Here is a 23954-nt window from a genome sequence, read left to right as displayed (position 1 = left end):
GCGGTTGCAATCATCGCATACCTGCGTCTGGACCAATGACTGTACACCTACGTCACAAGGTTCCTATTGCGCTACGAAAGTACCTACCCTGGAGTAGGGGCTAAAAAAGCCCCTCAAAACGGCGTTCTTAGAACTAAAATCGTTCTAAGTTCCTGCGGTGCGAACACGCCAAAAAGGGGGTACTTTCTCCAACAGTTCTAAGAACTATGAAAAGTTCCTCCGGTGCGAAAGCGCCTAGTATGCAGGTAGTACCCAGGTAAATGTTTCCTGGGCCTCCAGGTAGATAGTGGAAGATTTACAGTGTGCTTCTCTCTCTCTCTCTCTCTCTCTCTCTCTCTCTCTCTCTCTCTCTCTCTCTGTCTCTTTCTTGCCTGTGTCAGGTTATGGATGAGCTCCGGTGGATCCTTGATTGAGGGAACTCCTACTTCTGAACTGAAGACTCGCCGGGGGACCTTTTTCTACAAGACAGTTTTATGGGCTGTTCAAAAAGGTCATGAAGCCACAGTTGCTGGACAAAGCAAATTACTGGCTCTGTTGACAATGGAGTGGTGGCAGATATGAGGCAGATATAGCCTAGAAAGGCATTATATAGCCTAAATGTCCATGTCAAATGACAAGCACATACAAACAAAACAGAGGTGTTAAAACAACCACAGAATCAGAGAGCTAAACAGATTATTTGGTTGAGAAAGCAAGACCTTTTTAGTTGAAACCCCACTCACCATGTCAAGGCACAGGCCATGGGTGCGGTGCAGTAAGATAGGACAACCTTATTAACTTGTGCTAGCTCTTGCAGACCAAATTAAGTTTGAAAATACGCAGATAAATAAACAACAATCCTTAACAAGATTTCCTCAGCTAGACCCAGCATTGCCAGATGTACGATAATTATAGTATTTGAAAGTAGCTGTTCGTCTCAATAAATACATGTTTTCTTAAATTACACATTAATGCCTGTTTGCTCTCTCGGTTATGACTCGTGAGTCACATGCAATAACTTTCCTAAAAATATGATCATTTTAAGCCTCTCGCACAATACTTTAACACTTCCCATCTGGCAATGCTAGACTGGAAAAAAGCTATATAGCCTGCAACATGTAGGTTAAACAAATTGTGTAAGTTGTGTTGTGTTTCCTGCTCTCTTTATGAAGTTCCACAGCTCTCTTCAGTTGCCACTCTTTACCTGATCAAACAAGTGAAAATGATGACTGGTTAACAAGGGCAGTGATTGGAGTTTTGTGACAGTCATATTCAAGTCGAGAACATGCATAACTGTAGCCTATTACATTTGGTAAACTCTGTTTCACAGGGCAGGACTTATTTTCATAAGTCTGTTTAACTGCAGAGGGGAGATGATCCGTGGGTAGGTAATCTAGAATTACATTGGAAGTAATGGACAAAATATCTGTGGTGAATTTATAGAAGTTCATGTTGTCACCTGAGGTAAGGGTGGCTCTGTGTCACAGATTGTAATACTAGTACGTAGTTGAATTCAGGAAAACGACCTTATGTCTGTGGCAAGACAAAGACCACATTTTATGTTTCAATGGAAGAAAAACGTGACTGTTGTAAGGGTTTGTTTTTTTTTTTTAATTTGAACTTGGTGAAACATTATAGTCTTAGAGAAGCCTCCTCTGCAACTGAGAATCCCTCAAAAGTATTAAAGGTTTAGTTCGGATCTGAACTAACACTTTAAAACACCAAAGTCACACAATAACACAAACAAACTAACCCAGGGTTCCCACACGTCCTAGAAAACCTGGAGAACAGTTGACCAATTTTCCAGTCATGGAAAACACATGGAAAATCAGAGAAAAAGTAAAATGTCCTGGAAAATCTTGTGTTGTCCTGGAAAATTACTTCAACATTCTCCTATTTTCGTTTAGCTGTGAATGAACTACTAGGCTATCTATCAGAGCTCCCCAAAACAGATAACGTTACCATCTGAAAGTGATAAGTTATGTTCAGGATCATATTGACGATCAAAGGCTAGTTTATGGACAAGAGTGTTTTGAATAGGCTGCTCTCGGTTATGTTGCAGCAACGCTGTGAACACACCTCCAAGTCACGTCACATGGTACTACATGCAGGTTGGATGACATTACAACTTAAGTGGCCAAAACTCCAAATACAGCCCCTCCCCTACTTACAACCTATACAACGTACGACCATCTCTGTATACAAACGAAAAAAAAAAAAAGATACTTAAAAAAGATATTTAAAAAAACAAAGAATAAATATATGTAAAATTAAAAAAAACACTTGGTCGTATGTCCACCAGTGCTAACGGCTGCATGCCTATGATAGTGACCATCAGATGATCACAGCATCTCTCTCAGCTCTCGCTCTCAGTTGCCATTCGTTAAGCACACGTTATTCAAGTAAATCCGATGTCCGACTTACGTCCATTTTAAGATTTGACCGGTCAGTCAGAGCGGAACTCAGACATATGTCAGGGAACGTAATGAAAGTTACATTATCCTTCAAATGTAGATATTAGTCACAGCTTGCTGGTAACTGTGGTAGTTTTTATTAGGTTTATGGATTAACGTTGCTCTTCCCAACTTATTTTAAATAGTTCAATAATGTTAGATTGGTTAGCACGTTTGGTTCAGTTGTTAAAGTTGGCATGCTTGCCTGCGAAAGATTTGTGATTCAACTCTGGCTAGGAACAGTGGTTTCAAATGTTTGTATGAGAGTCAGACACTGGCTAAATACAGTTAAGAGTCAGTGGCAGTTAATACTCCTAGCAAATGTGTGTATGAGAGTCAGACACTGGCTAAATACTGATAAGAGTCAGTGGCAGTTAATACTCCTAGTCGGACTCTAACTTTGAATTGTACATTTAGGCATGTAAATTTCAGCCTGGATTTGTCAGCAGACAAAACTGTAGGCTACTATTTGTGTTACTGGTGTTCAGGCTATTCAATTATTGATGTTCATGCAGCAATAGCTAATGTAATTCATAAGAAAAAGGGATTCAGTTTATAAATTAATAATAATGATAATGATAAATTTTATTTACATATCACTTGCCAAGCATAGAGTACAAAGGGCTTTCCAAAAAAACCAAAATAAAATACAATGACAGAATAGCAGAAAAAATAAAAATATATTAACAATATTAAAAGTTATAGTTATAGCCACAGAGTGCATGTCTTTTAAATCAGACTTCCACAGAAAGGACCAAATTAGTGCATGGCGCAATCCCTGCCTGTCATACCAGCTAGACCATCACTGAAAATGTCCTGGAAAAGTCCTGGAAAATGATCTCTAGAAAAGAGTGGGAATCCTGTAACCGATCGAGGCAGCGGTAGACCAGCAGTTCCCGTGTTCTGTGAGGTAAAATGACTGTTTTTATCAAAGGAGTCAGGTGGCTTTGAAGAGAGGAATATATTGGCTTCAGTTTCCCATCAGAAAGGGGTGTCTGACAGCAAGGTAAAGCAGTGAAAATATTCTAAATATAGCTTACACTTAAACTGATTGACTTTTTTAGCTGGGCCTTTTTTTAGGTAGCTAAAATACGTTTTTGCTGCTACTCCCGTCCAGCAGTGCGTTGCTCAGCTTCCATGCCAGTACTCCTGTCTACTTCTCCAAACTTGGGGCATGCCGACCGCCATCTACTGATAATACCGGTAATACCGTCTGCTGTCGATGGCACAACCCCACTTTAAACATCAAAACTAATCCTTTAATGTTTGTTTAAATAACTGGGGGCAGTAAATCATATAAGACTGTTTTTGTTTTACTTAATCACCATGATGAAGGCTTTTCCAGACATGCACTCATCACCCGTGGCTCCACCCAAGAAGTTAGGACATGCAAATGAGGCTATGCGTCACATCCTTGGGGTAAGAAATGAGCAATGTGCATATATGAGAATTTTCATATTACTGGACCATAAGATACAAAGGAGAGTGTGAAAGGTTTTTGTGGTCATATTTGTTTTTCTCTTTGTATTTGTGTCAGTCTGCAGTAGACCCCAACACATTTCCTCAGGCAAGACCACTCTTCAGCCCTGTCATGGTTGTCTGTGAAACCAACTGCATACCGGCCATTGGAATGCCTGTGTTGACCTTCCCAAAAGAGGACATCTATGAAAGCATGTTGTAACTCATGGCGTGTTATTATACCTTTCACCTCACATATCCAAGGTGCATTGCAACACTCCTCCCTGTGCTGCAGACAGAAGTCCTCTTGGATGCCAGCCATGACCGGAATATGACTTCTTCATATAAAAAGGCTATGGCCGAGTAGAAAAAGTTCATTACTGACTAAGGTTGCACGGTACCATTTTTTCATTTCCGGTCCTGATAAAACAGGAATAAATAGGCTGTGCATTTGTTGTTTATTATAAGGTTTAAAGCACTGTGATGTTTATTGTCTTGCTATAGGTCTTACATTTACATATTCATCTTGACCACCTATGGCTTTTATGTTGTTTTTGCGTCCTTTGTTCTGCCCATAATATGCAGCCTCAGGAGGCTCAATAAAGAGGTGAAGAAATGTATTGAGATTCATTTCTTTCTTTAAGCAAGCCAATCTCATTTCTAGTAGTAGTGCATTTATCTTAGCCAGGATTACTTATATTAAGCACAATATGCTATTTTTTATAAATTCCACGGTATACAGTTTTATTTCAAGATGACTGCAATAGCATTGGATGATAAGAATTATAGGAAAATGTGCTTTAATTTAAATCTTTTCTATGTATCCAGACAAATGTACTTGTTTTTTGTCTGGACGTACTAGTTTTAAGATATCTGTGGGTTCTTTGAGACTAGATATTTTTACTTGTTTTGAAAATCTTGGCAAGTGAAATTTTCCTGTTTTGGAGATAATTTGTCTGGCAGATAATTTAGCTTTTTCTAAGTAATATGTCCTCCATTTTATTAGGTTTTTTTTTTTTTTTGGTCTTGTTGAGAGCCGAGTTTTTGTACTGTACAGTAGCTGTTATCAGTCAGTGAATATGCAGAGAACTTACAGTAAAAAGTCATGGACTGACCAGGCTTCACATGCATAAAACAAGCTGTTTCACTCTATATCCCAGTTTAAGGGTTATGTAAAATTTTAAAGACATTCTTTTTTCTGCATTATTATTGTACAAGTTTTAGAGCCCAGCATCACCATTTATAGTCTCAAACGGCTTTACATGTCCATAACAAAGTCAAATCAAAATCATATGATCCATAAGTTAGAGAAAACAGATAACTATGTGACCGGGTGAGGAGGAGGCCAGGGTAGATGGGTAGGTAAAAGGGCACCCCCTGGGACAACGTATGTACCGACAACACCACTTTGGGAATTTTGTCCAAAGAAAAGTTTTATACCTAATCCTTTGGTAAACAGCAAGTATTGCACAGGTCCTTTATTGTAAAGCAAGAGCAGAGACGTGGTTTTGAAGTATCAGAGTAAAGTTTTTCAAATTGCTGTAGTGGAAGAAAGAGCTGCAAGAGTGTTCATGCAGGGAGAAGCAACACTTTATTCAAATGCTAAAGAACTTAATTTACTGTTTAATAAACCAATAAAAGCATTTTAAACAAAGCGGTTATGTCTACAACTGTCACTAAGGTTACCCGAATGCTATAAAAGAGGGGCACCAAAAAAAGCCAGGCCGGCCGCTGAGGGGACTAATGGTGGAGTTACCTAATTGGAGAGGGATCTACTTACCACCGCCACACGTGATCGCGAACATGCACACACTCACACACATGGCACACACACCGCAAAGGAGGTGCAAACAGAGGTTAGGTGCAAGAAAACCACATCAATTAGGCATGCAGTAGCAATGGGTTAATAGTGGGGAACCCAACAATAAAACTTCCCCTCAGCACGACCGCCAGACACTGAATACTTGTATCAGACAGAAAACAAACTAATGCTTAAGAAAACAAGAGCAGCTGGTTTTCAAAATGAACAAATGTACAATAAAACTCATGCAACGCAGTAAACGGTATATCATCCAAAACACAGTAAAGCAGGCAAACAATAAAATAATAAAATAGACAAAGAAATAAATCCAAACAAGCAAAACAATAAACACTAAAGCCAGCAACACAATCAAGCAAAACTGCAAACATGCAGGACGATACAAGCCAACTCGAACTCATAAACGAAACAACAATAAACGAAAACGGAATGAGAAGTGAACAAAAACTCTAACCAAACGCAACAGGTAAACAAAGAAAAGAGAGAAACTAAGCACACAAAAAGCTAAAGGCGAAACCGTAAGCTAATGGCTAAGCAATTAGCCAGCAAAGCAGACATTTAAGAAAAGAAACAGAAAGCAAAGGACAAATCAAGTACAAGTAAGGCAAAAACAATAAGTAAAGCAAAACAGCAGCGGCTGTAACCCTAGGAGACAACGAAACTCTGATTAAAATTTAAGTCAATCCCAGTAAAATAAACACTGATAAATGGTTCAAGCCCATTTACCTTGGTTCCGCAGGGTAGTGCTACGCTGTCGTGAGCAACCACTGTATAAAACTAGGTCGGCTAAAATGAAACCATGGTAAGTAACAAGTTGGCAGATGTGAGGTACTCAATTAACCTTAAAACATACCTCCTCGAACAGGACTACCAGTGCAAACGAGGTGAGCATAATCATGGATCCTGCAAAACACTAGTGGTTAGTTAACGCAATAAACCCCATTCAGATAAACAATGGCTACACAGCATCTACCTATGGTAAAACTCGCTCGACCAAAACCACGACATTACTGAGTAAAACTTCTGGCAACCCGACTGTTCATAAAAACACTATCCACCGCACTGGAAACCCAAGAAACATTCCGTAAACCGGATGAGGTGTGGCTATTTATAAAGTGGAATTAAAATTGGGTAATTGGGTGGGCGTTCCTGAGGTAAAAGTATTGACAAACAGAACATGCCATTACATTTAGTTTCTTTTTTTTTTTTTTTTTGTGGCCCTCCACCACCCCCCCTCTTCAGAGGACAACTTTATTTATTTATTTTAAACAAGTGCAAATTCAATACATTCAGTGAAGTCGCTCCACAACCCCACCCCCCCCCCCCCCACCCTTCCTTCTCCCTCCCTCCCAATTCCTAGATAGACAGACAGACAGACGGACAGACAGGACAAACCTACAGATAGAGGAATGATGGGACATAACAACAACAAGCAAAAGGGCAGACAGGCACATAAAACCCAAGCATGACAAGACATGACAAGACTAAGTTAGCAGACGGACAGACAAACAGACTAACAGACTGACATCACTGGCCATAATGGGACATGACAAAACCAAGCAGGTGGACGGACAGACAGACAGACAGAGAGACTGACATAACAAGACAAGACAAGACCAAGTATTGCATACAATGGGTTGTGTGGAAGTAATGGGGAAGTATATGTGTAGATGTGGGAGGTACGAGATCCGAGTGCAAGATGATGAAGGGGAGGAAGTAAGATTTCGTAGGCGGATTGTAGTGTGTGTGTGTGTTTGTGTGTGTATGTGTGTGTGTGTGTGTGTGTGTGTTTGTGTTTGTGTTTGTGTTGGTGTTGGTGGAGTAAGTTAATAGGGAAGTCTAGTGAACTCATAAAAGAACCCCAAATGTTTTCAAAGTGTGAGATTTGATGCTGGGATGAAATTTGTTCCATGGATATATAATCTTTGAGGAGGTTTAACCATTGTGTGATGCTTAATGTATTCCTAGTTTTCCAGTTTAGGAGGATTGTTTTTCTTGGCGATAGTTAAGGCGATGAGTATAGTTTTTGGGTTCTGGATTGGTGGTTTAATTACAGAGAGATCTCCGAGTAGACAGAGGGATGGTGATAGTGAAATGCTACAGCTCATTATAAGAGAAATTTTGTCAGTGACTTGTTGCCAGAAATGTTGAGTTGGAGGGCATAGCCAGGTTGAGTGGAGATAATTATCTGGGATGTTTAGTGAGCAGTGTGAGCATGTGTCATGGTCTGTGAGTCCCATTTTATACATCCTGTGCTGAGTGATGTGTGCTCTGTGTATTACCTTGTACTGTATTAGTTGTAGGTTGGTATTTTTTGTCATTGTGAAGGTGTTTCTGCAGATTTGGGTCCAGAATTCAGTATCAGATGTAAGTGATAGGTCTTTTTCCCATGCTTCAATTGGAATGGAGATTGTTGAGTCTGTGGTGGATATTAGTTTGTATAATTTTGAAAGAATCTTCTTCTGATTGGTTATTTTTTTTATTTCTTCTACAAGTGGTGGAGGTAGTAAGTTGTTATTTGATAAACTGATTTTGGATTTTAAAATAGACTTTAATTGAAGGTATTGAAGATATTGTTCTTTCCCTATGTTGTAGTTTTGGACCAGATGTTGGAAAGTGATGAATGTGTTATTATGGAAAAGATGGTGAAGGTGCGTGATACCCCTTTGTTTCCATGTGTTGAAGATAAGTGGTGTCTTGTTGAGTAGAAAGTCAGGGTTGTGCCAAATTGGAGTGTATTTACAGGGTTTCATTTCAGATTTGAAGATTTTGTTAATTTTCCACCAGGCTGTCAGAGTTGTTGAAATTACTGTGTTATTAAAGCAGTTATGGTGTTTTATCTTGTTGCTGAGAAACGGGAGGTCAGATATTGATATTTCTTTACATTCTGATTGTTCTATTTCTAACCATGTGTTGTTCTGCCGGTTTGAGTAAATCCAATTGGTGATATATTGTAGCTGATTTGCCAGATAGTAATTTTTGGGCATCTAATCCTCCTTGAGTTTTGTGTTTCTGTAATGTGGCCAGTTTGATTCGCGGTGTTTTATTTTTCCAGTAGAATTTGCTTGTTATGGAGTTTAATGAGTTGAACCATTTAGTAGTGGGCTGGGTTGGAATCATTGTGGAAAGGTAATTGATTTTTGGTAATATGATCATTTTTACAGTCGCTATTCTGCCAATTAATGAGAGAGGTAAATTTATCCAGCGGTTTAAGTCATCTCATACTGTTTTTATTAATGGGGTGAAGTTTAGGTGGAACAACTCTAACAGTCTGGTGGAGATGTTAATTCCCAGATACTTAATGTTTCCAGTAGGGATGGGAAGAGGTGGGTTTTGAGCTGCAGCATTCCAATCATCACCACATACAGGTAGAATTGTTGATTTGGTCCAATTTATAGCGTAGTCTGAGAGTTCGGAGAATGAGTTAATAACCTTGATGGCTTCTTGTAGTGAGTTAGATGGTTCCTGTAAATAAAGCAATACATCATCTGCATAAAGACTAATCTTGTGGTGAGTGTGGAGGGTTTGGATTCCTTTAATGTTGTTATTTTGACGTATTGCAGCAGCGAGAGGTTCGATGAATAAGGCAAAAAGCGATGGAGAGAGTGGGCATCCTTGTCTGGTTCCCCTGTGCAGTGTGAAGCTCTGTGATGTTAAACCATTGGTGAGCTGTGGCCATTGGTGAGCTATACAGAATTTTTATCCACTGGAGGAATGACTCTCCAAAACCAAGTCTGTGTAGTGTTGCAATTAAGAATTTCCAGTTTACTCTATCAAAAGCTTTTTCTGCGTCTAATGATACTATTATTGTTTTCAATTTGTTTTGTTTTGATGCATTAATTAGATTAAGTAATCTGCGCATGTTGTTTGAAGAGTGTCGTCCTTTAATGAAGCCAGTTTGATCTGAGTGGATTAATGATGGGATTACCGTTTCAATTCGGGTGGCTAGTGCTTTGCTGATGATTTTGATATCTGTGTTGATGAGCGATAGGGGGCGGTAGCTGGAACAGAGAGTTGGGTCTTTTTCAGGTTTAAGTAGTACTGAGATGAGGGCAGTGTTCATGTGAGGTGGGATTGCTGAGTTTTGTTTAATATTGAGTACCATTCTGTGCAACAGTGGTGAGATTGTATTCCAAAAATGTTTATAAAATTTGGCAGGAAAGCCGTCAGGTCCTGGAGCTTTATTGTTTGGCATCTTATTGACTGCTTTGTGGAGTTCATTAGGTGTTATTGGTGTGTCCAGTTCATCTGCTTGTTCCTTATTAAGTTGGGGAAGTTCTATATTACTGAGGAAGGTGTTAATATCTATTAAATTGGGTTCTTTATTGGGTGTATATAATTTGTAGTAGAATTCTCTGAATGCGTCATTAATGTCTTGGGGTGACTGCATAGTGTTTCCTATGGAATTCTTTATAGCTGGTATGAATGATTTTTCTTTATTTCGTTTGAGTTGATTTACCAGATATTTTCTTGATTTGTTATTATGTTCAAAATTATCATGTCTGAGTCTTTGTATCAGGAATTGGGTTTTTTTGTTTATGATATGGTTGAGCTGTGATTTAGTTTCTGTCAGTTCCTTCTGAATTTGCTCTGTGGGGATTTTAGAATGTGTGTCAGTCAGTGCTTTAATTTTTTGCTCAAGAATATTTTCATGTTCTCGTTCTTTTTTTTTTCTTGTATGATGAGTATGATATAATTCTTCCTCTCAATACTGCTTTTGCTGTTTCCCAAAGTAGGGTAGATGAGATTTCCAGAGAGTCATTAGTTTCCATGAAGGACGCCCACTCTTTTATGAAAAAATGTATTAAAGTCAGGATCTTTAAGCAAGGAAGTGTTAAATCTCCATCTGGATATAGGTTGTTTGACTTGTTTGGTGATTAGATTAAATGATACAAGAGCATGATCGCTGATTATGATGGGATGAATTTTGGGATCTGCTATGTCGGATATAATCGATTTATTGGTGAGAAAAAAGTCAATGCGAGAGAAAGACTGATGGGGTGGGGAAAAATGTGAGTATTCTTTGAGTAATAGGTTTTTCAGTCGCCAACTATCGCCAAGACCAAAGTCATTCATGTATTGTTTTAATATTTCAGTAGAGTGCTAGTTTCTGGAAGTAGCTGTTGTAGAAGATCTGTCCAAATTGGGATTAATAACTGTATTAAAGTCACCTCCAATTATGACTGTAGAATCTGATAAGTTAGATAGTGAGTCGAAAAATGTGTGGAAGAAAGCAGGGTCATCAGTGTTGGGTCCATATATATTAGCAATAGTGTAGCTGTTGTTGTTAATGGTGGCGTTGATGATAACATATCGTCCTTCAGGGTCAGTGACAGTGGTATTATGGATTAGTTGAACTTTTTTGTTTATTAAAATTGAGACGCCTCTTTTCTTGGAGTTGTAAGTTGATGAGTATACTTGGGTAAATTCTGGAGTTTTCAATTTCTGATCTTCGGATTCTGTTATGTGAGTTTCTTGTAAAAGGCATATGTCTGCTTGTAATTTAATCAGATGGTTTATAATTTTAGTTTTCTTTGCTTGCGAACTAATCCCACGAATGTTCCATGTTACGAATTTGAGTGAAATCATTGACATGTGTAAGGATCAATTTTACAGCAATGTGATGAGAGTGGGAATTTGTGAGTGTTATGTAGTGGGTATGAATGTAAAAATATGTGCTGAATGTATGGTGTATCAACATTAGTTTGTGGTGTGTTTCAATGATATTTTGAGATGATATATAAAAAATAGTAAAAGTAGAAATGTTCCCTTTCTCCCACGTTTTCCAGGCTAGTTGTGACAGACAGACATGGACAGACAAGAGACAAATACAAATCATATGCATATGAGGAGAATCTAAGAAAATCAGAGAAGAAGAGAGAGCGAGACAAAGAGAAAAAGAGAGACAGAGACAGACAAATAGTGACAGGGTCAACAGTGACTGTGACATCTTTTTTTTTTTTTTTTTTTTTTTTAGTAGACAGCAGGGTGTAAGTTTTAGTACTATTTTGGTGCTGATGTATGAACTGTAAGGCTATGCCAAGTGGTGATGTTGCAATCTTGATAGAGTTGCCCGCCGATGTACAGCTTGTCCACAGATAACGTCGCTTGTCTTCCCTCCTCCCGAAATTGCTTCAAGATCGGGAGAAGTTTTTTTCTTCTTTCTTGTATTTCTCTAGGGAATTGGTCGTTGAGGCCTTAACTTGTCCCTTTCAGTTCCTTTCCTTTGCTTTTAACGAGTTCTTTTTGTTTGTAATGTTCGAATTTTGCGACCATGGCTCTTGGTCTTTCATTGCTGGTGTGTTTTGCGCCGAGGCGGTGAACTCTGTGAAACGTTATGTTGTTCACTGTATCTGGTGATAGTTTCAGGGCTGACTGCATGAATTGTTTGATGGCGGCTTCTGGATTGTCTGGTGTTCGTTCTGGATTTTCGGAAAAAATCAGATTGTCGCGCATGCTGCGGCACTGGAGATCCAAGACTGTGTCTTTCATTGCTTTGTTTTCGTTCACAAGGTTAGTAATTTGAGTGTCTAGAATTTTGACGGTTCCTTTTAGTTCGTTGTTTTCTTTTTGTAGCGTTTCAATTTGTAATTGAGAAAATTCGAGACTGGATTTCAGCTCTTTGGTGTCTGCGTGTAATAATTCCAATATTGAGAGTCTATTGTTGATGGATTGGAGTACACTGACCTCGATTGTGGTTGTTTCTTCCTCCGTCTCGGTAGACCAGTCTCGTCTCGGTTGTTTTTTGCTGGGTTTCGTTGCCATTATGGACAGATTGTAGAAGTAATCGTCGATGAATGTGAACAGGTTTTCCAGGGTTGAAGAGTTGGACGATTCAGTGTTGGCAATGGAGTAATGAGAATAACCGGGGTTAAAGTTTGGCTGCAGTGTTTCAGTTTGCTAGGAGTTTAGAAGAGAGTCGCTGCCATGTTCAGTCTCGCCCGCTGTCTCGCGATGTTCTCAGAGCTCCGCCATTCTGTTCTCAGAGCTCCGCCATTTAGTTTCATTTTAAAGTTATGAACAGAGTTTGTCTCCCTAATTTCTGTAGGTAGAGAATTCCAGAGGGAAAGGCTTGGTAGCCAGCAGACTAATAGTCCAGAATCTTGAGAGCGCAGGGTACGAGGGGGATTAAAGGGTGTAATTAAATTAGATAGATAGGCTGGAGCAAGCTCATGTAAAATTTTTATATGTCAAGAGGACCTTAAAATCTGCCCTTGCATGAATTGGGAGCCAATGAAGGGAAGCCAGGACAGGTGTAATGTGGTTACACCTCCTTGTTCTGGTCAGGATTGTGGCAGCAGCATTCTGGACCAGCTAAAGACTTTTGGTACCAGAGGGAGGCAAGCCAGAGTAAAGAACATTGCAGTAATCAAGGCGAGGCGTGATGAATGCATGAACTATGGTTTCTGCATCAGCCATACTTAGAAAGGGCCTAATTTTAGTGACATTACAGAGGTGATAAAAGGCAGTTTTGGACACACTGCTTTCTCTCTGAGAGATAAGATTTAAACCAAGAGAGCGCCAGGCCACGGATGCCAATTTGATTTTCCAGGCACTTTAACAAGATAGTGTGATCAACTGTGTCATGCTGTCCTCAGATCAAGTAGAATAAGAATAGAGCTATCACCAGCATCCATGGCTAATAAAAGATCATTAGTTACTCTAGTAACTGACTATTAGAGGACATATGGGCTATCAGCTGAGCAGCTACAATTTTTTCAAGTATTTTTGAAAGAAAAGGGAGATTAGAGACTGGCTTATAATAATTTAAGGCTTCAGGGTCAAGGTTTGTTTTTTTTTTTAAGTAAAGGCCTGATCACGGCTGTTTTAAAAGTGGAGGGTAACACTAGATTTATGTGACATATTTAGAAGGTTAAGCATTATTAGGCCGAGGACTGAGAAAAGCTTTATGTAAAGTTTAGCAGGTAGGGGGTCAAGGAGACAAGAGGCTGGTTTAACGGACTGCACCACTTTGGACAGCACATCTAGAGAAATAGGGTTAAATTGAGTTAAAGGGTGCATATCATGATTAATCTCAGGCGCAATGACGGAGTGTGTGGACAGTCTGATTTGATAAATTAATTTGAATATTACGATGAATTAAGTCTATTTTTGCGAGAAAAAATCATCAAAATCGTTTGCAGTAAAAGGGCTAGATTGAGGGGAGTGATTCTGGGTAAGTTTAGATACTGTATCACAAAGGAACCTGGGGTTATTTTTGTTAACATTAATTATTTTCGAGTAACACGCGGATCTGGCTGCGTAGAGAGCGCGTTTATAATCTGACCGTTGTGCCAGACGAGGCGGAAAATCTCTAGTTTAGTGGCCTGACAGTTTCATTCCAATATCCTACACACCTGTTTCAGTGCACGGGTTTCATTATTAATCCAAGGTGTTGAGTGTTTACATCTATTTTTTATTGTTAAAGGTGCTACCATATCTAGTACATTACGGAGGGTATAATTTATGCTGTCCGTCAAGTTGTTCAAAGACCTTTGCTGATCATTGAAAGAGAGAGCAGTAGGAAGCAGTTCAGCGAGCGCAGCAGTGGTGGAAGCATTAATATGACGGCAGCTACAAACCGTAGTGGAGACAGCTGGTGTGAACTGGAGAGTTACTTGGAAAGTAATAAGAGAATGGTCTGAGAAGGCAGCGGAGTAGGGAGGGACGACTAAGTGAGAGATATCTACGCGAGCTAGAATAAGATCTAAAGTGTTGCCATTGAAATGAGTGAGTTTGTGGACATATTAGTTAATGCCAAAAGTGTCTATGATAGCTGTAAAAGCTTTATTAAGAGAATCAAAACTGTTATTGATGTGGATATTAAAGTCCCCCAGTATAAGGATTTTATAAATTCAGAGAACTCATATAGAAGTTGACTATAGGGCCCTGGGGGACGATACAGCACTACTATGAGAAAAGATGAGGTAGTGCAGGATATCTTCATGGAGAGCAGCTCAAAGGAGGCAAAATCAGGTAAACTAAGGGTGTTAGGACAAAAAATTCGGTATTATAGATTTGGGCTACACCCCCTCCTTTCTTTGTTGCCCTAGCACCATAAGAAAAGGAATAGTTAGGGGGTGCAGCTTCAGGGAGAAAAACATCTGGCTTTAACCAAGTTTCACATAATCCTATCTAAATTTTCATTACTCTGAAAAGAGTGTTTAATTTGGCACTAGACTTGTTCTAACTAATAGAACCAGTTGCTCATTTAAACATTTGCCTTATACCCCTTTTCCACTGACGTGGTGCCGGTGCCAGTGCCCAATCAGACACCGGGGCCACGCTTTTCCACTAAAAAAATACTGGTGCCAGGGCCAGAAAGCTGGCACGGCACTGCAGAATTGCTGGTCCTAAAAGTTGGGACCGCTAATGTCAGGGGCTATGCAAATAAAAACCACGCGAGAACCAATCAGTTCAGCGTTTGATGTGTTGTGACAGGAGTAATAAAAAAAGTCTGAGCAAGAAAGCGGTAAGCTATATGTAGCATGAAAATATGTATATGATTAAAAGATGTATAGGCAACAATTTGTGTCTATATCAACGAACGTAGTCAGACCTAGGGTGGTAGAAGAAATTCTCTCTCTCTCTCTTTCTCTCTCTCTCTCTCTCTCTCTCGGCTCTGGCTAGTGCAAATAGACCACTTTAGACCTTCATTTAAACATTCATTTAAACTTTTAAGTCAGGTGACAGACTCGCTATTTTCATGAATTTTGCCCCCAGAGCGAAAAGTTTTAGGGCAAAATTCGTGAGGTGTTTCGCTGTGTGGAAGCCTAGCGTAAAAGTAAATTTATAAAAAGCAAATAGATGCGTTCTGCCTGACATTATTTTTTCCCCACGGAAATTACCCAAACTTTTGATACGTAGCGTTCGGTTCCCAAATCTGTGGAAATGCAAGCCGGTTCTCAAAAGGCACCAAGGCAGCACTGGCTCCACACCGGCAGTATAGTAAGACAACTGCATATGTGGAGGTGATGGAAAATGTCCAGGAAGGCTGAAGCATTGTCTTCTCTCTAGGGCTGAACAAAGAAGGAAAAATGTAACTGTAGATCAGAAGCTTAATTCACAGGTCGGTAGGTTAATTAATGGAACTAATGCATAAATAGTAGTGAGTTCCCATACTACTTCTTTATATGAGCAAACATACTTACCAGTTCATTAGTATTAGTGTTAATCTTAACTAAAATTTCTTATTTCTTAAATAATTTTTTGTCATTGACGCAATGAGATATGGAAAGTTTGTGTCACAGATGGCAGGCCTTGTGGACTCTCTTGTTTTAAATTGGGTTGTGAAGCTTTTCTATTCCAAATAGCTAGTTCTCCCTCATCCCTCAGATATTTAATATGATTGAACCATGCCTGCGTAGCTTATGACTGGCTTTTCTTTACTGAATGGAACTACATTGCTCCCAGTCACTAAAGGTGGAGATTAAGTTAGTTATTGGTAGGTTTATCTCTTACTGTGGAATAAAAGCAGATGGAGCTGATGTTCAACATAGACGGAAATTTTTCTGCATGAGACTCGAATACTCATAAAAGTATAATGAAACTTTGTTTTTAGTTGCTCACATATAGTGGGAATGGCCAGTATGAATGAGTATAGTATGAATGGACAAATAAACTCAGACCACAGTTTTAATTCTAAGGTAAGAAAACAATGTTCAGATACACTATACTATGACTGTGTTTGGGTAAGTGTATTTAGAATACTCACACTCTGCACCATAAGGTAAGACAGTGCCTGTCACTGTATACAGTAATAAATCAGTCGTAAAGGAAAAGCTAAAATGATTCATTATCATTTTAATCCTTGAAAAGTGGTCTACTATAAATAAATAGATTGGACATTAACAGTTAGCATCATGCTGAAGAGAAAGTCATCTTTTCTAAAGACATCTAGAAGACTACTCGTTTCTTCATGAAGTAGCCTACAATGAAAATCCTGCATTCTGCACACACTACAGAAGTACATTCTCAGTCGTGCACGGTAGAAATGCTGACAAAAAAGACGGCCATACATAAGCGGTGGCTACAAGTGGGAAGTAGCACTTGCGACCTACTTCAGAAGCGCAAACTCCAGTGACAGATTCAATTGTAAATCCAAAGAGAAAAAAATTGCTACTATTTTTGCAATTTTCACTTGCTCCCGCAATTTCATTGTAAAAAAATACCTAAGACCATTGCAACATGCATCACAATTTTTTAGAAAAGCTGCTATGAAATCAGGCATTTTAGGCCGCATCAATCCCAAAAAAAGTCCCGCGAAATCCTGGAGGGACTGATCAGCACTCTAATCATGCAATGTAACTGTCTATGCCAAAATATATTACAGAGTCAGTCATATGAAGTTGGCATTGGATTTTGTTATGTTTTATCTAATCCCAGTTCCTTGGAGAATGAAGGCCCACAAATTGTGTGTGTGTGTGTTGCTGGGTATTTCTGGAGTACTAAAAGGGTGACTCATTGAAAATCTTATACATGGGCTGACTGGACATGGACAAGAAGCTGAACAAGCCATTTGAGAATCTCAACAATTTAAAATGTAATATTGTTTAGGCATTAAAAAAGAGTAAAAAAGAGAAAACTCCACAAAGTGTTGGAGTATAAAATCACTCTCCTTCAAGTGCTGCTGCTGACCTGCAGAGGGCGATATCTATCTGTAAATGACACTGCATGTTTTCAGTGACATCTGAAAGGCATATTTTATAAACATATGGACAGAATTGAAAGCACTAGAATTTCATGAGATATTATCTGGCCTTGACATAAGTTGATGAATATATAAAGAAATACATAAAGGAAAAATTCTAACAAAAAAATGAAATCATCTCACTCTTTTGCATTGAAATAACTGGAATTAAAGGTCACAAATTTAAGGTTTTGCACAATTCAGATGATGTTGTAATTCAGATTCTTCTCTTTTTCAAATTTAAGTACTTAAAATGTGCCAGAAATTACAAAGAAAAAAAAAAATAGGGATGGTGTTGATAACAACTATCCATGTGGTGTGACTCCTCTATGCAAATTCTCCCCACTTTTGTCTCATGTGGCCAATCTCTATTTAAATCCTAAACAGTCTCTGAGCTCTAGAGGAGCCATTCTCAAAAGTTACTATTTCATTTCAAAACCAATTATGTTCTCTGTGTCTCTAGTGCAGCTCTTGGTAGCCTCATCCTGTGAGTTTCCTTTATCTAATAAGAGATTAAAGTTACAATATTTTGCAGTCCATTTTACTGACAGCATTTCAGTGTCAGGTCTTTGTGACAATGACTGAATCACTTCCAGTTGTCCAATCTTATGAGCTGCTTCAGCCTGAATTTCAGACTGTTTGTCCAGGTCAGCAAATGACCATCAACTGCAAGCACTTATATTCAGCTACTGACTATGCTACAGCTTAAATTTGTCAATCAGCAGGAAAAGCTCTTGAGTTTATTGAATGGATCAGCTATGACGGGATCTCATACTACAGGGAGTCTCTGAAAAACAAGTTCAGCATCTCAAGAGACACCAGCAGTAACACAATAACATTACAAGGGGATAATCTGCAGACTGAACACAAAGCTGTGCCCGTTACACACATTATTTCCATCTGGTAGAGGAGCTGTACAAATCCTCATTGTGGCCTATACTAACAGATAAATGACCTGTGATATTGACTTCAGCACTCCTGTTAAGGGTGAGAAAGCCCTCAGGTCTTACTGTAGACTGGAATTCCCCACTACAGATGCCATTAGAAAAATTAAGAGTGCATAGATGGATTATTTCAGTTTATTTGTACCTGTCATGCAGCATTGGGACATGGGTTAATAAATGTTTCACTGGATGTGATATTAGAGATTATCTAGACTCCACTCCCGCCCCACCCCCAGCCTTCTCTGACACCTCCTTCCCTAATTCCTCCTGTCTTTCCCTTTCCCTTTCACTTTGATCCTGACCATGCTCTCCCATTGCCCGAGCCGACCCTGCATTCAGAAATAATGCACATCAAAGCAGAAACTCAGTTGTCACAACTCCTAAAAGATGCCAGGTTTATCATCTCAAATGAAGACCATGTCACCTCAGAGGTTAGTACCCCCTGTGAATGGAATTTTGGACCATGCCACAAGTACAATCGACATTCCTTCACTCATTCACAAATGTTATAGAACAAAAGAAAATAAAACTACCCTCTACAACATTACGGAATAATCAGGGATATTGAACCTGTAATCAATGATATAGCCGTGAACTTGCTATAGGGCTTTTAGATAACCACTGCCTGATTAACCAACTGTTGATTCTCAAGCTGTCAGTAAACCCAAGTTAACAGTGAACCTTATGTGAGGTTATTTTACTATTCTTCTAAATTTCCACCTCAGTCTTGTTTGGTACTTTGCTGTTTGTGTTTGGATTGCTTTATTGCATTTATTTGTGGTTTGTGACAAACAAATAGTTGCATCAATGCTGGAATCTATCACATGACACTGCTGTTATCTGCGTTGCGGGGTTTGCATAGTGTGGCATAATTTTTAGAACACTGACCTTTCAGGCCACTATCTTTTGCATGTGGTACTGCAGCCATCCACCAGTGAGTATGAATTAGAGTAGTGAGTGTTTCTGCTTTAAATGAGAGAGATGGATCAAATTATTTTGCCTTTCACTGTTTTGCTTTATACTTGACATCAGTACTCCACTCATATCACCTCTTGTATGAACAAAACCCACTTAGGAGATTTGAAATTGAAGCAATAAACAACTGTTTGTGTTGATCAGCAGCTCCATCTGCTTTTATTCATCTAGTTGAATAGTACCAGATGAGGAGATAAACCTACCAGTAACTAACTTAATCTCCACCTTTAGTGACTGGGAGCAGTGTATTCCATTCAGTAAAGAAAGAGGAGTCATATGCCACACAGGCAAGGTTCAGTCTAATCAAACATCTGAGTGATAAGAGAGAATTAGTTATGTGGAACAGAAAAGCTCCACAACCCAATTTAAAACAAGAGAGTCCACAAGGCTTTCCGTATCTCATTGTGTCCATGCCACAATATTATTGAGGAAATAAGTTGTAAAAGAGATTAAAAAAAAATCGATTAGGGTTAAAGGTTTTTTGTACATTTATGAGCAAATTAGTCAGTTTGTACTTTAATTTCATCTTTGTTCACTTTATTCATTCATTTATTTATTGGTTGGTTGGTTTGTTTGCTAATCCTGCAAACGAATACAATATAAATAGTAATCTTCCTTATTAAATATTTTAAAGTGTTTTTTGATTCCTAACCCAGAGCTCATTGTTTCTAATTAAGCCTCTAGAGGGTGGACTATGCAAAGTTATACTCCACTTCAGTCCTTTATAATCACACGTCTCTTCATCTCTGTCTGTGTACAGTATTTTCAGAAGCAGCTCCTGTCAGGTCAGCTATGGAGTCAAGAGATATTTTGATTTTTCTTGTCATGCTCATGTTTAAACGATGTAAGACATTTTCAAAAAAATTATATCATTTTGATGAGAGACTTTTAATATTTTCCAATTTCATATGATGTTCTTATAATTAAGGGTTTACGTGATTATTTACTATATTTTTATTTTGGCAGATTTAATGGGTCAGACACTGACTGAATCTGAACCAGTAATCATTAAACCTGGTGGATCTCATAAACTGACCTGTGCAGCCTCTGGGTTTAACTTTGGGGGCTATAGCATGCACTGGATCAGACAGGCTCCTGGGAAAGGACTGGAATGGGTGTCATATATCAGATATGACAGTAGTAACATATATTACTCCACTGCTGATCAGGGAAGGTTCATCATCTCCAGAGACAACAGTAAGAATCAGCTCTATCTACAGATGAACAGTCTAAAGACTGAAGACACAGCTGTGTATTACTGTACCAGAGACTCACAGTGAGATAAAGGGAGGCAGGGCTGTGCAAAAACCTGATGGAGTCAGAGTCAAGAGTGCATCTACAGCATATCATCTCCAGTGAGAGAGTCACTTCAGAAAACCATGTAGCTAAAAAATGATGGAAGAGAAATTGTAGAACCCTCTTCCAGAGTGACAGTGGGGCCCCAGTGAACAAAGGCAGGTAGATTCAAAATAGAGTTCACTGACATAGCAGACAAACATGTTAGTGTGATAAGTACCAAGGAGAAGCATATGGAGAAGTTCAATGTGTTTACGCGTGAAATCCAGTAATGTCCCTGACAGAATATCCACTGAGCTCTTGTGAATGAATGAAACAGAGAACATAAAAGATTCTCCTCACTTTCTCTGTTTAAACCCCTATAGGGCAGACTATGTAAACTCCTTTTCCATATTCCACTAAAGGCCCTTATAATTATTGTTTCCCCTCTGTGTTCTTTACAACTTTACATGAAAAAGCTTAGCAAATACGATGATCATCTGGATTTTAATTTTCACTTTAATGTCCTTACAACCATGTGAAAATACAATTTATGCACATGGAATATGAAATGGTTTCATTCATACAGTACCATTCTGTGTGACATGTTAGGAGTAAATGGTATTTTATCATATGTTGTTTGTTTTTTACACAATTATGGATAGACCTGATTAGTAACATATCCTTACAAGTACATATACTATTGATAAATTGTGTACAAGTTCATAATTGCACGCCATTTTAATGTGCCCACAGGAAATTATTGCTGCCATCTAATAATTTACTATAAGAGCATTGCTCATAAATATGAGACTCAATTCAGAATAAATGAAGCATGACCCACAGGAAAAACTTGCACTTTCAGCAAATGTCACTATAGACTTTAAATAACATCTACATTTCACTGCTGCTTTCAATCAAAAATGTATTTGAAAAGAATATATAATTCATTGTAGAGGGAGTCTATATGAATCAAATAATTATTTACCATACATCAGATATCAGATGTAAAATTTAACAAAAGTACTTTAATGCCCCAATTTTATACTGCAACATTACATGTTTGATTCCTTTCTTTTTTTTGTTTCTTTAAGCACTAAGAAACTTTTAGATGTCTAGTGACCCAGAAATCTGTTTGCAGCTCCCTGGTCTCTGGGAATAATGACCAAGATGCCTCCAAGCCTTCTGGCACCAGAAATCTCAAAGTTACTGTTATCAAAATTCATCATCAACTGAACTGAGGGATAAGGGTTCAGAAGAGCTTTTCTGGGCCAAGTGAATTAAAATAAAGGGAATTACTGTGAAGGTCACCTCTATTTTGTGTGTTCTCTGGGCAAAATGACTGTACTTCAAGGTTGCTTGAGGGTTTGTGACTAGGGGAGTCAAAAAATGAACAGTAAATTTTTGAATTACAATACACTATACCACCCCAGCATATTTAGAGCCCTGGAAACTGAGCATCATCACTTTCCTTGACTTATTTTTTGTAGGTAAACAATACCAAAAACAGCAAAAGATGAGAAGAAGAATAAGTTAAAGGCTTACTATTGATGGCAATCACTCAACTCTCCCCTGGTGGTGTCAGCTGGTTTTGTCTAAAATAAAAAGGGAAATACCCACCCTAAATTAGACTTTGTTCAGTTCAGTTGTGGGGAAAAATACAATGCCACAGTGAAATTAGAGTGCACTTTTACATTTGAAATCAAGTGTCAGTCAGTTGTCTGTTACTGTCTTTGCCTCAGCAGATACAAACTGACTTTAGATTCAGGACAAATATGTCAAAGGATCCCGGAAGATCATATCATTCGTTTAGGAGTGAAAAACTGAGAGTGACACTATGAAAAATCAAGATTATGAGAAAATCACCAGACGTCAGAGACTTTTTTACACATTTTGATGAATGACTTGACAAATGAAAGTAGAGGATATAATTTCTTACAGAAATTGATAAATGATCAGGTCATGGTATTAGTTGTTATGAGGCTGGTGCCAACTCAAACACCTTTATCAGGATCTTTAATATATTACATTGGAATCTTGATTCAAAATATCAAAATAAAGAATATTATTGAAATGTGACATAACCATTCAATTAGAGTATGCCATATAACGGTTAAACTTTTAATAACGGTTTTAGGAATGAACCTGTCTAACCGATAAAAGCCACGTGACCCTCAGTGGTGAAGTGGATGAGAGACACTGCTCTAAACAAATTCACTGTCTCACATCTTCATATTTAAACCACGTCTGAGTGTATGTGAGCAGAGAAAGACCAACTCCAAACACGTCTGTCTCCTCTTAGACCATGTTCTCCTCCTCTCTACTACTTCTGCTGCTGTTGGCAGCAGTAAAGAGTGAGTACCAGTAAATTCACCTGTATTTTAAAAGTGTAGAGGGAATGTGAATTAAATTGTTTATTCTTGACTGTGTTTGTACTCTGACAGGACTCCACTGTATTGAACTGAACCAGCCTGATTCTATGGTTTTGAAGCCTGGTCAATCCATGACTTTGTCCTGTAAGATCTCTGGATATTCACTGACTGATAGCAACTACTGTACAAACTGGATACGACAGCCTGCAGGAAAAGCACTGGAATGGGTTGGAGCAATATGTGGTAGTGGTAGCACATATTACAGTGAAAAACTGAAGAACAAGTTTCAGGTCTCCAGAGATACCTCCAGCAGTACATTGTCTCTGCGAGGACAAAGCCTGCAGACTGAAGACACAGCTGTGTATTACTGTGCTCGAGAGTCACAGTGATACAAATCAGAGGACATCCTGTACAAAAACTCCATCACTGTCAAACAGTCCTGTGGAGAACTGTAGAGAATTACACAGTAGATATTCTGTTAAAATGATGTATAAAAATGTGCATCTCAAAAGTTTCATAGTTACAACTCCCGCTGATACAAGGCAATAAATAATCACACGCTTTGTTAGGGTAGTCCTTCAAAAGTTCAAAATGCCGCCATACTTTAGACTTTTGAGACATGGTTATAGCCAGCCTAGTTCACCAACCACTCCACCTCAGGGTCAGACACTGATTCAGCCAGAGATGATTAAACCTGATGGATCCTATAAACTGACCTGTACAGCATCTGATTTTGACTTTGAGTATTGGATGGCATGAACTGGATCAGACAGGCTCCTGGGAAAGGACTGGAATGAGTTTCAGCAATTACAGATGACAGTAGTAGCAAATATTACTCAAATATTGTTCAGGGAAGGTTCATCATCTCCAGAAACAACAGTAAGAATCAGCTCTATCTACAGATGAACAGTATGAAGACTGAAGACACAGCTGTGTATTACTGTACCAGAGACTCACAGTGAGATAAAGGGAGGCAGGGCTGTGCAAAAA

At 38.7% G+C, this 23954-nt stretch overlaps 1 gene segment (V, D, J or C); it reads left to right on the top strand.

Moving 5' to 3' along the window:
• Positions 1-22897: 22897 nt before the first annotated feature.
• Positions 22898-23353, top strand: LOC115818503 (Ig heavy chain V region 914-like). The segment is given in 2 exon segments: positions 22898-22946; positions 23037-23353. Coding segments are annotated over 2 exon segments (366 nt in total).
• The last annotated feature ends 601 nt before the right edge of the window (positions 23354-23954 follow it).

Source organism: Chanos chanos, chromosome 8 (genome assembly GCF_902362185.1).
Source record: "Chanos chanos chromosome 8, fChaCha1.1, whole genome shotgun sequence".
Taxonomy (NCBI): domain Eukaryota; kingdom Metazoa; phylum Chordata; class Actinopteri; order Gonorynchiformes; family Chanidae; genus Chanos; species Chanos chanos.
Note: the sequence above shows the minus strand (reverse complement) of the source record. Positions and strands in the feature narration are given on the sequence as shown.